Source organism: Schistocerca cancellata, chromosome 3, assembly GCF_023864275.1.
Source record: "Schistocerca cancellata isolate TAMUIC-IGC-003103 chromosome 3, iqSchCanc2.1, whole genome shotgun sequence".
Taxonomy (NCBI): Eukaryota; Metazoa; Arthropoda; class Insecta; order Orthoptera; family Acrididae; genus Schistocerca; species Schistocerca cancellata.
Genome location: NC_064628.1, coordinates 632,084,209 through 632,097,696, shown reverse-complemented (window position 1 = coordinate 632,097,696; position 13,488 = coordinate 632,084,209). Strand labels below are relative to the sequence as shown.

Here is a 13,488-nt window from a genome sequence, read left to right as displayed (position 1 = left end):
TCTCGGAGCCAGACCCGTGCTACAGTGATTTGAGGAGTAATATAGTGAACTCATTTTGATGTCTCAGCAACCAGATTTGCCTGGTGTATATTCTACAGAAACTATCTGCATCACTATCATCACGTACGCAAATCAGTGGCCCATTATTTGCCCGAATTTCATGACCTGTGCGTAGACATCTAATGTCCCATACCTTCGCAAACCTACCAACAAATTTTCTATCCCTGATATGGAGAATCAGTGATGTATTTCATTCCAAAGTGGACAAACAAACTATTAAGTGAACAGGCATAATGTTTTGGCTCATCACTGTATATGTAAGTATAGTTTGTATTTAGACAACTGAAAATCCAAAGATGGATAACAGTATGAATTATGATAGATTCCCACTCACCACATAGAGGAGGCATATCTAAAAGTAGGCTGTTGGAAAATATCAGCTTTTGGACAGAGGGAGGGAGGGAGGGAGGGAGGGAGGGAGGGAGGGAGGGAGGTAGGTAGGTAGGTAGGTAGGTAGAGAGAGAGAGAGAGAGAGAGAGAGAGAGAGAGAGAGAGAGAGAGAGACTAATGACTACAGCAGTTGAGTCCCATAGTGCTCAGAGAGAGAGAGAGAGAGAGAGAGAGAGAGAGAGAGAGAGAGAGAGAGAGAGAGAGGGGGGGGGGGGGGGGGGGGAGGGAGAGGCATATCTGATGAAGGACTTAGCCTGATAGCCAATATTTCCAAATGTACCTGTCTGCCTCTCATTCCCTTTCCTCCATTGTGAGATGCCAATTTCTTCTCTAGACTGTGAGAAGTAAACCATGCTAATTCATACCAGTATGTATTAAGCACAGGGGAAATCTTAATTTTTATCCAAAATACATGTGAAGCACACATGTAGCATTTCTCTCATTAATGAAATGGTATTTTGAATACTTTTAATGGTAGTCAGGTGAAATCAATTAATTTTTTCTGACAATTCATAATCTAAAAAGTAATCTCAATATTAAGTTTCTTAACTTGTAATAGATTTTCTTGCCTGCTTTCAAGGTGGTCAGTACTATTTTTCCAAGGGTTCTCAAGTCATTGATAAAAATGCAATTCTTCCAGTCATTCACATACCTGTCCATTGCAAAATGGTTTTGAAGAAAATATTTCTTGGATATGCAATGAGTATCAAAGGATGACAGGAAAGCTTCAGGTTATTTCTAGTGTTGAAATGTTTCCCAACCAGAGACAGTCTACATCCCTCAGTGGTAATGAAATGTCTTATCAGATATTGCCATGGAGAAGGCTGTTATTATTCAGTAGTATTGCATGTTATTTATTACATACCTCAGTTTGTGATCTTAATGTTCAGAGTATTGGGCATTAATTATGGGTTCATGCAGAGAACCACTGTTTAGCTAAGGGGCATTGTGGTTAAAAATGTCCTTTCTCACAATTCTCCCAGAACTTTTGTACTCATCTTTAAACCTTTCTTTGTAGAACAGAGAGACTATTTTCCCACTGTTAGATGCTATTATTTGCTCTCATGATGAAAATGGAAACACTATATTCATCTGAGATGACAGTGTGTGTCCATGTGTGTTCTTTCTCATGAAATCACTCCATAAAGGCCCATTTCAGAGTGCTACGTATCTGTGGCATACTGCATTTTCCAATACAATGTTAAGATGTAATCTGTATTCCTTCTCCTTACTTCCACTTTTTATTTGCAGTATTGTGACAGAGTTGGCTAAACATTTTACTTTTTTGTCAAATAAGACTGTACAGTTTTTTTTTATTTGTGATGTACAAATGCCCTTAAATTATGTTTTAAAAAAATGCTTATGTTATTGTTTCTATATCTGTCAACATTTTCAGCTGCAAGTAAGCTTATGCACATTGAACTCTGTACTTGATATAGTCCTAAGCACAATGCAATAGAATCTGGTTGGATATTTCCACAGCCTATATCTCTTAACTTCAATGAGACATGTTATCAGTTACATACCTCTCCATTTCCTACTATTAAGTCTTTAAATTTTCATTAATTTGTTGTGATTTCAAATGCCTAAACATACCAACCTGCTGCCATTTTTTTCATTAATTAAAGCTGATAACTAAAATATTAGAGAAATTATGTATTAGCAGCAACTTTTTACTTGACAGCATTGACATTTTTGGACGTACTCTTCAGCACTGTACTATCTAACTAGAGTTTGAAAGTGTAATGTATATTTGTCATCACTGTCATTTGTTTTCTTACATGTTTTAAGTGTATTTCTGAAGTGTATCTCAGCACATTTTAGACAGTTCTAATATCAACTATCATTAACAGGTTCTTTCATCAGCTACCAGCCTCAGCATGACAAGTCTGGACAGTGACAGTGATACCGACGAGGGCAGTTACGAGCGACGTCACCACAACCCACCACCACTCCGCCCACCTTTTGTGCCAGCAGCCCAATCCTCTCAAAATGCAGAGACACCTTCACAGTCACTTCACACCACTGGAAATATGACTTCTGATTCAGACTCTAGTGTAGCACAAACAGTTCCTCAGCGTCCTCGCTTCAGTAAGCGTATTTCCTCCACTAGTATCAGCAGTTGGGAGTCAGAAAGCCCTCATGCTCGATTCTATCTTTCATCTCCAACGTTTGACAGTCCAGCTGCCAGCCGGCCTGTGCGTTACGAATCAATTGATGAAGATGTGGAAATGACTTTCAATGATACAGTGGAGTCATCAGCTGAAGGGAGGGAGGAACAAAATGAGAAAATTGAGAAGTCACATGACATAAGTGGAGGAAATAAGGAACTAACAGCTGTCACTGAGGTTGATGTGTTTGATAATAGTAGTAAGACTGATACTCGGATAGAGAAGATTAATGCTTCTCAGATGAATGTTGAGGTAGAAACTGATAAAGCTTTGGAAATACTTCCACCTTCTGTATCTAGAAATATTGATGACATTCACTCTGTGAAAACTGATAAGGAGAGATTACTTCTTCGTAGGAGCAGTCTCAAAAGGCAGAATCGTGTCATTGATGAGGATTTGGATGAGTGCGAGAGCTCGAACAGTGCTATAAAAACTGATGTCTTGTTAACAGGTGACACTTTACCGGTATTGAAATTCACAAGCCACGAAGCAGACAATTTAGAAGAAAACAGTTTTGAGAAAAGTGAGAACAGTATAGAGCGGGAGGGATCTCAGGAAACACTTGTAGCTAGTCCTAAATTAGAGTGTGCAAATATGGACATCAGTGATATTGTTCAGCCAGTGCAGAGTCAATTCCTTGATCCTAGCTCTGGAGCGGGGAAGTGTGCAGCAGCACATGCAGACCAAGAGACGATGACTCAGCAAGATGAGCAACCATCAGCAAGCTACCTTTCAGCTAGTCCTGCTACTGCAGATGAATCCTTTGAAATGGAAGAGGTATTATATATCTATGTACATCAATTCATATTAATGCTATCCATAGAGCCGGTACATTGTGGAGACTTTGTTTTACTGCCTGTTTATAATGTTTTTGTTTTCTCTCTCTCTCTCTCTCTCTCTCTCTCTCTCTCTCTCTCTCTCTCTCTAGTAAGATATGAGTCTAAGTAAAATAAAACTTTAAAATTAGATTGCATTTTGATAGTAATTGTCTCTGCTTTGTCATAGTTTTAGTGTAAGCTTGTAATGAAATTTGCATATTGTCATAGCTAGATAGTTGCAGCTTATAAATTGTATTTCCTACTGCTAGTTTCAAGTTGTATTCATGTTTCCCTGTTTTTTTTTTTTTTTTTTAAACTACTTTGACCTATTGAGATGTGAGCATTTTTATTTGAATGCAAAGCCCATATTTTGTTAGTGTGGATTTTATTATACAGAATGTGTTCTGGTATACTTTTTGATGGTAAAAGGAGTTACGGACAGATATGTTTGATACTGTTGGCTTGTCTTGTATTTTCTGTATGAATGTACTTTCGTGTTGGGTTTTGTAGTTGAACAGGAAGTTAGCTCATTTACTTGTACAAGGTGCCCCCCAGGACCCACATGTGAGAAATTTTTATTATTTAAATTTCACATAGAGTCTGCCCTGTTTGTTTGTCACCTTTCTGCTGATGCGACAACAGTCAACTAGTTCACACTGGAATAGGCCAAATCGTTGTCAGTAATGCTGCCATGCCAGTCAAATCTCCTGCATGATCATCTGACTTTTGAGACTGAGGCTTTCAGAGATGCAACTGGAAAAATCTCTCTCTCTCTCCAGTTTCAAACCACTACCTAGAGCAGTTGCTAAATGGCTTAGTTCCTTTACTTTGGCACTTCCCTTATCATCAATCTGGGGCTACTGGAGCTACCTTATTTCATCTCCATGACAATCCTCACTGTGTAACCCCAATGAACAAAACAGATACAGTTCCTTTTTCTAAATGTAATGTGTGTTAATGACAAATCCACACAGCTTTCCAATCCTGACTATACCCCCACTTGGATGTACATGCTTGTTTTTGTCCTCCGTGAATTTTTCACTATCAAGCAGCTCAATAAATACATTGATAACATCGCTGGACCTATTTGTTGCCTCTATTTGCCAAATATGTAATTGACTAGAAATGTGAGAGGAATTGTTATTATTTGTTTCTGATTTTTTTTTTTTAAATTTTCTAATGAAATGAAATATGGATTTTAAAGTACTGTTGAGCCAAAAATCTATTTCTGAAATGAATAATGTTGAAAAGTGAGTTTCAGATCAGTAATATTAATTTGGATCCTCCTCCTATGTTTCCAGACAATTGAACAAGTGAGTAACGTGTTTAAATTAACACAAAGGAACACTAGAGGCTGTTTTGTTCATTTGCAGGTACCATGTGCATACAGAGACTGATTACTGAGTTGAATATTTGGATTCTGAGGATCAACTGAGCTTATTATTGCTAGGGTTCACTGTACTTTAAGTAAAGGTAATGTCTTGGGGATATGATTGGCTGGAGACACTGGGCCCATATTCGGGTGGAGTTAAGTGATGTAAAGATGCTTTCTGAAACAGGTTATAGCTGCTAATTAGATCATCTGTAATATTGTCTATGTTGAGGAGATTATAAACTCTAATCTTCTCTAGCAATATGACTTACTGGAATTTGTAGCTTGGTGTGATATTGGCAATATGGGAGTTAATAGGCCACAAGATGAGGTAGCAAATGCCACTGGACTAACATAATTTCACAACTTTCAGAATACTAGCTCAAACAATCTGCAATTGTCTCACATATATAAGAACTCAGCATGTTGGCTTCTAGTTTGGGACCCATTAATGAGGTATAAATTTTCATTGCCACAAAATAACTAATGAAGCTCTCTGCAGACTTTCATATCAAAAGCTATGGGGCAAAATGTTCCACAGGAACATGTCATTAATCTCAATGAGTCCGTGCTTCATAAGTGTGATGCAGGACGCACTTTACATGTTATGAAGTGGTAATTATTATTGGTTTATTTGCTTACTGTCAGACCTGGTGGTTGCTGTCCAAATGCATGACAGTAGGCTAAAGGGTCACATGGTCAAATTGTCGTCAGACTTTGTAATATTTCAGTGTGCCTTTAATCTAGCCTTCACCTCTGAGTGAAGATTCACTAGTAACAACACATGGTTTGGATTCAACATTGAAGTGTAGATCTCCTTTCACCTGTAGGTTAGGGACACTGTAGGTTAGGGGTACAAAAGTCGCCAGAGTGGCATACAGTTGAAAGACTTGCATCAGACTGTTGAGCTGCCTGCAAACCTGTATGCAGTTATTATTATTATATTCATGTGTTTCTTAGCTATTCCACAAACACACAAACTGACCTCAGTTTTGATTCAGTCAGAAAAGAATTACAAAGTGCTTGTTTGGGTATATTCCAATTTATTACAATGATTCAGATAGGATATGTCCATGTGTATGACTGTAAGCTACAGCTTATCTTTTCATAATCTCAGACTATATACTACTTCTCTTCTGAATGGTTATGAGTCAGCATAGATTTTATTTCCTATAACTGGAATGGGTATGGACATTTGAAGTTTATGTTAATGGTATTAGTCACCATAACCACTCAAGAGATTGCTGTTTGATGGTAAAATGGAAGAATTAGACTTTTTTTTTTAAAGATTACTCCCACCTCTGTGGAGACCATATCATAGCCCTAAACAGAAGAGTGACATGAATTATTTTTGGAGGTAAAATCTCAAGATTGTTAGGTCCAGTCATGCTCCTCATCAGTTTCTTTTACATGATCAATGTTTTGACCCATCTGCTGCGATCTTCTTCAGGATCTTTTGATGTTCAGTCACCTGAACACTGTCAAAGACCAGTGCCACATTCACTTACAGAATAGGATTTACCTGCACGTTTGTTAAAGAAGTGGAGTTCTTCTTCTTCTTCTTCTTCTGCAGCTCTACATCTGCAGCTGAGTCTGGGCCTCTTCAGCTGTCTCCTTGCATTTATCCTGGTCCCTTGCTAGCATTTTCTAGTTCCTGTAGCCCATCTTCTGAAGGTCTTCTGTGACTGTTCTCTCATCTAGTTTTCAGTCCACCATGTCCTCTCTGTCCCCCTGGCTTTCCTTGTAAAATCTTTTTTGGCACTTCTGCATCATTCAGCCATGCCATGCGTCCAGCCGCCTCAGCCTAGATGGCTTCATATTCTTCTAATAGCTGATCTTTGTAGATGGTGTACAACTCATGATTGTATCTCCTCCTCCATATTTCCCTTTCAAATGATTCTCCTGAGTAGCCTTCTCTCAGATACATCCAGCAATTCAGCATCCTTTGCTGTCAGAGCCGATGTTTGAGGCATGTGTAAGCACTGGTCTGATAAGTGTTTTATAGGTGGCTAGTTTTGTAGTTCTAGTCAGGAGCCTTGAAGGTAGAAGATTTATTACGGTGAAATAAGATTTATGGGCTGCAATTAGTCTCTGCTTTATTTCATATGGGGTATCATTTAGACTAATTACAGTCAAACTCGGGTACTTAAAATGATTGACTCTTTCAAACGCATAACTACCCATCATTATGGCACATTCTCCCTGTGTGCTTTCCCAGCAGCTTGGTATTTTGTTTCCTTCTCAGTTATATTTAGTCCTGTATTCCTGCCAGCCTGTTACTGTGTGTTGAATGTCTCTTCCATTGCCATCAGAGTTCATGATACTATGTCAGTGTTGTCCTCATAAGACAGTATATGCACAGATTTGTGAAAAATTGTTCCTGTAATCAATTATTTACATTCCTCCAGTTTTTATGCTGCCTTGCATTCCTCTCGTTGCCATTCTTATCAGATTTTTGGAATATGCAATTCACCTGGAGCTTGATATAGTTGCTATGCTATTGTCTGCTGCTTTAAAATCAATAGTAAAATAAGTTCCAACCCTAATATTCCTTTGTATTTTCCAGAATTTAGGGTAAATATCTGGTCGATAGTTGACTTACTGGGGATAAATCCACATTGGAAGGAGTCAGTTTTACAGTATGTTAGAGGATTCCTTTATAGTTACTGCATTCCACCTGGTCTCCTCTCTTATATATAGGGCACATAATTCCCTCTTCCCATGTTTGAGGCATTTCCTCTTCACCCAGTATTAGATTAACCAGATTCAGGATGTTCCTTTCCAATTCAGAGCCTCTGTGCTTGAAAAGTTCTCCTGGAATGTGGACTGTTCCTGCCATCTTGTTGTTCTTTAGTTTCCTCATTGCAGTTCTTACCTCTCCTGAGTTAGGAGGATCCACACAGTTATCTGGGTTCTTTCTTCTATATTTCTGTTGGGTTCCTTGGTACAACTGCTCTTGTGTTAAGGAGTTTATCAAAGAAGCAACGCCACCTCTTGCATATCTCCTATTTGCTTATTATTTCACCCTTCTAATCTTTTATTAAACTACTTCTGCTGCTGAAAGGTTTCCATGCCTTACTCACCTCTCTATGAAATTTCCTATCCTCATTTGCACTTTTCACAAGCTCTATTTCTTCATTTTCCTTCATCCACTCCCTCTTTTTCCTCTGATGGGTCCTTTATCCAGTGCTCTTTATATTCCTCCCTTATCTTCCTGGTATCTGTGGCTGTAATGTCATTCTATGTGTTTCATTTTTTTCTGTTTCGTATTTGGTAAAAAACCATGAGATTATTGTTTGTTTTACACTGTACCTGAGTATTTAGCTTGCTGCTACCTGCACTGTCTTTTTTATCTTTTCTCATTGATCTTCAATCTTGTTGCATTCTCCAGCGTTTTCAAGGGCCTGAATTATTCTCTCCTGGTGTTTTCCCTTGCTACTGCTGATTCTAAAACTGTGATGTTATATTTCTGTGTCCTGGGCCAGGTTCTTTTCTTTGCATTAGATATTCTTGCCTTCACTCCTTCCCAAACTAGGAAGTGATCCATGCCTGTATTTGGACAGAAGTGATATGTGTCTGTATTTGGACCTCTTAAACTCCTTACTTCCAGTAAGTCTGAGTTATGCCTTGCATGCGTTAGTAGATGGTCGATCTGATTTATTGTATTTCCATCTGGTACTGTCTATGTTCTCTTATGTATTTCCTTTATTTCCTTGTGTCGGAACAATATGGAGTCTAGCACCATGTTTTTAGATGTATCAACCTCGTCCCATTGTCATTACTTATGGCATGGTACTATAGATGCCAACTGTTGGTACAGATCTGTTCTTTTCCCACCTGGGCATTTAGGTCTTCAGCTAGTATTTTTATATCTTGCCCTGGGCATTCATATAGAGATTTATAAAAAAACTTATTTTTCCTCATCTTCTGATTCTTCAGTTGGTGTGTGGGTATTAGTTATGGAGTAACTGAAGAATTTCTTTTTTATTGCATGTGTGGATAGTCATGGGTTTAAGGGGTTGAATCCTATTACTAAGTGCTTTAGTTGTTTCTGATGCACCACACATCCTGTCCCAAACTTGTGGTTCCTTATGATACAGCTATCAAATATGTTTGCTTCTTTCTTTCCTATGATTCTACTCCTGTTCCATCTTACTTCTTGTAAAGGTATGATGCTTTACTTCAGGTTCATTATTTGGTCTAGCATCACTTTCACGAATCCTGGGCGGTACAGTGATCTCACATTCCAAGTACCGATGAATAAATCTGATTTATGCATTATATTACTTTTTTTTTCTTTCTTTTCTTATCTCCATTGTTTGGTTGCCCATCCTCTTTAACCTTACCCATGCCAAGTCGTTCTTTATCCATCCAGCTTCTCTATGTTGAAGTTTCGTAACAGTTTAAAGAGTAGGCTGTCAACCCTGTGTCCAACCTCTACCAGAGGATGGGTAATTTTTATCCATGGGTTTCTTCGCTTGAAATGAGAAATGTCCTGCCCACTATCCTCCCCACCCCCTCCCACAAAGGTATTCCACCGTCCACCGAACCTACACAATATATTTTTCCGTCCTTACACAACCCCTGCTCCCAACCCCCTTGCCTCATGGCTCATACTCCTGTAATAGACCTAGATGCAAGACCTGTCCCATACATCCTCCCACCACCACCTACTCCAGTCCTGTCAAAAGCTTCACCTATCCCATCAAAGGCAGGGCTACCTGTGAAACCAGTCATGTGATCTACAAGCTAAGCTGCAGCCATTGTGCTGCATTCTATGTGAGCATGACAACCAACAAGCTGTCTGTCCACATGAATGGCCACCGACAAACTGTGGCCAAGAAACAAGTGGACCACCTTCTTGCTGAACACGCTGCCGAACATGACATCCTTTAGTTCAATGACTGCTTCACAGCCTGTGCCATATGAATCCTTCCCACCAACACCAGCTTTTCCGAATCGCATAGGTGGGAACTTTCCCTGCAATACAACCTGCATTCCCACAACCCTCCTGGCCTCAACCTTTGTTAGTCACTGTCCTCACCCCTCCAGCCTTTTCCTGTTCCCATTCCAGCACTACACAGCCGTCATTCCACCATCACACTCACTCTTTTTACTTCTCTCCTTGTCCGCTACTTCCCCCCCTACTCCCTCCCCCCTTCCCCACCTCTCCCCTGCCCTCTGTCTAATGTGTAGCACTTCACTGTCCGTCACCCCCACCATACTAGCCCTCCCCGTCCCCGCCCCAGCCTCCTCCTTACCTCCACCCAGCTACCACTCCCATCATGCACTGGGGCTGCTGCTCACAGTGTGGTTCCAGTTGCTTAAGACCGCGGTCGTGTGTGTGTGTGTGTGTGTGTGTGTGTGTGTGTGTGTGTGTGTGTGTGTGTGTGTGTGTGTGTGTGTGTGTGCGCGCGCGCGCGCACACACATCTAATGGCCTTAATGGCCAAAGATTTATTTATTTGCGACAGTCTTTTTGTTGTGCTCATCTGTGACTCTTCTCTACTAAAGTTACATTCATTCTTGGAAATCTCAATCATTTCTCCGACTACAGTTCTCGTAATGTTACAGTATCACAGATTTCACACTTTGTTTTATATTGTGTGTGTGAAATATGTGCACTTAAATATGTTCTTCTAGAGGTCGTCTCATTTTGCATGTATGCACTCTGCCACCATTTAGTATCTGCAGAAATGAACAGTAGACTAACATTGTGTGTCCCAACATTCTTACTAGTGTAATTAATTTAATTTTGTTTGAAAGTCCTTTCTATGGACAAACCATCGTGGCCATTGGTCTTTACTGTCTTCTTCAAGAAATCCTACTCTGATTCGAAGCTGTTATTGCCATTGGTATGAAAGGCACGTGAAGGCCGCTTGCTTTTGGACTGGGTGGTGGTGCAAAGTGGCATCTAAACACATGTTTCTCTTTGTAGGATTTTTACATCACTGTGTCCTAGATTGTTGGCAGACCATTTCTAGACTAATACATCCAGGAATGGGAGACAGATCTCAGTCTCTACCTACAAGGTGAAGTTGATTTTGGGGTGACTCTTATTGAAGAAATTGTGGAATGTATGAAGCTCTTCTTTACTGTGTGGTCAAATTTTTACTTGTGCAGCAGCTTTTAATTGAACATCAAAATGTATTCAACTTGAAACTCGGGAAAAATACTGAAAGATGAAATGTGCAATTTTTCTTGAAAACTTACAAAAATATTGCTCAGAACAGGTTTTCGGAGAAAAAATCGGAGCAGACATCCAAAACCTACTAGTTCAATGCTCTCAGTTTGTAGATTAAGCTTTCCAAGATGCTTCAGTTCTGTTATTTTTGTCATATAATGATGTTAAGAAGGTATCCATCAGAAGTTAACGTACAAAACACAGTTCTAAGTAATACACCTTCAATCATTTGGAAAGTGCTTTTCTGGTATAAATTTTGTCTTGTCACATCTAGATTTTTCTTTAATGCCTGTAAGTTGCACGGTAACATTACTCTGTTTCTTAATCACAAACTAGTTTCTCTAATTTTTGTGGCTTTAAAGAGATCGGAAGAATTGAAACTGTGTGTTTACGATTATGTAAAGGAGCAAGATATGAGTTAAAAGTGATAACATATAAGTTAAAGTAAAAAACTGTTGTAAATTTCAGCTTATGACTTGTGACGAGGAAGCAAATGGTGCACCACTAACACTGGCTCGCACGCGCTCAGACAGCAGTGGTTTTCTCGAGGGTGAACGATCACCTCCACCTCAGGCTCCACCTACAGAAGCAGGCCTTTCCACATCTGATGCTCATACACACCCACCTCCAATTGGGGGCTGTGTCAACAAATTCAGCAGTTGCAGTGATGAAAGCGTTGTTCATGTCCCAAGCAGAGATCTTCGTGAATTGCTGGATGAGCTTGCAGTAAGTTTCAAGTGTTCATCTTTCATATTCTTTGTCTATAAAGTGAGAAATATGGGATAAAGCTGTTTGGAGTTATGTGTATTGTTTTGATTTAAAGAAACTGATCATCAGAATTTTGATTCTGTAGCAGTTACTTTTTCTTTCAAAATTCTTGTGGTATTTATGTGGAGGAACTAATTTTTACTCTTAAACAGAACCATTAAGTGTAGAAAAATATTTTACAGGGATTCTTCTGCCATAATTATTTATACCACTTTGAAAATAAATATGGAAAACTGATACAGCCTTATTTGGAAGGCTGTGATATATTTTCATAGACCTTACAATTGAAAGTGTTAAAGATTTCAATTTTGAATACCTGGAACTCTAGATGACACAGTGTAAAAGAAACCTTGAGTCAAAAAGTTTGATGAAGAAGATACCTACATAAGACTGGTGCTTTATGTTCTCCCCCATCTTCAGCAATTCACTTGAATATGAATTTAAGACAATTCACCTGACTGTTTCTGGGGAAAAAGAGAGAGAGAGAGAGAGAGAGAGAGAGAGAGAGAGAGAGAGAGAGAGAGAAAGCCAGATGAAGTTACCCGGGTATTTCCAACTAGTTGTTGAATCAGTGACAACTAAATGAACTAGCAGAATTACAACTTTTTCATGTTGCATTAATGGCACTGGGATGATAATGGTATGGAGAGCTGGAAAACCAATGTCTTCAGTATATCTGAGATGACACTTCAAATTCATAAAACTGACTCTTTTTCACAAAGAGATGATGAGAATGGAAGATTACAAAGTAAAGTGTATAAATTCTGCCATATGATTTGACAAAAACTTTTAAATAACATCTTTTACCTAACTTTCAGTGGAACAATGAAATAAAAGTGGCCATACTAACAACAACAACAACAACAATGGTGGAGGGGGCAGTGGCAGTGGCAGTGGCAGTGGCACTAGTATATTCACACAGGATTTGCCCCCTTAGCTGTATGAGAAAATTGGCAACATATTTTCAACTTTTTCCATACAAGAAATATAGGAAATTATGTTGGTTCTGATTGTGACTGTTATGCATACAAGAATGATCAGAATTTTAAGATAATTCCTCTCTAAATTTAAGATTATGAAATAGTGTAATACAGCGGCTGTTATAATATTTTGGTTAACTTGTAATGGTCATTCAAAATAAATAAATCAATCAATAAATTTGCTTCAGACTGACAAATCAGTTCACAAGTGCAAGATAGATACCAGTGTACAATAGGCAAAATGTTTAAGCAAGTGACATTGTTGCCATTATCAGGTGCACTGATGAACTGATTGCCTAGGAGCTGGCACAGGTCTTGTATCTCCTTCCCCGTTCCTCTGACCTGGTGCTCTGTTCTTGCTCTGTGCCCAGATGTAGGCATGCATCCATCATGTCATCCTCCCTCCTCTTTCATCTACGTCAACATACATATTCCACAACCCACCGTACAATGCATGGCATATGCTACCCTGCACCACTAACAAACAGAATGAGGAAGAAACAACTGTCTATATGCCATTGTAATTTTTTGGATAATCTTAAGTCTTTGAGCCATTCACATATCTGGGAACCTAAACGAGAAACTCAAACCTTCACCAACAGTCTGCAGTAGGATACATTGTTAGATACTTTACAGAAATCAATAAATATGGAATATGCTCGTTGCCCTCCATCCATGGTTTGTAGAACATCGTGTGAGAAAAGGGCAAGCTGATTTTTGCCCAAGTGATGCTTTCTAAATGCACG

General features: G+C 39.1%; 1 protein-coding gene across 1 annotated transcript in view; it reads left to right on the top strand.

Annotated features, from left to right (window-relative positions):
* Positions 1–13,488, top strand: part of LOC126176474 (uncharacterized) — a 255,480-nt gene that overhangs the window by 187,997 nt on the left and 53,995 nt on the right. The window contains exons 8-9 of the mRNA XM_049923629.1: positions 2,304–3,398; positions 11,463–11,720. Of these exons, the coding sequence (XP_049779586.1) occupies positions 2,304–3,398; positions 11,463–11,720 (1,353 nt within the window). The remainder of the gene's footprint in view (positions 1–2,303; positions 3,399–11,462; positions 11,721–13,488) is intronic.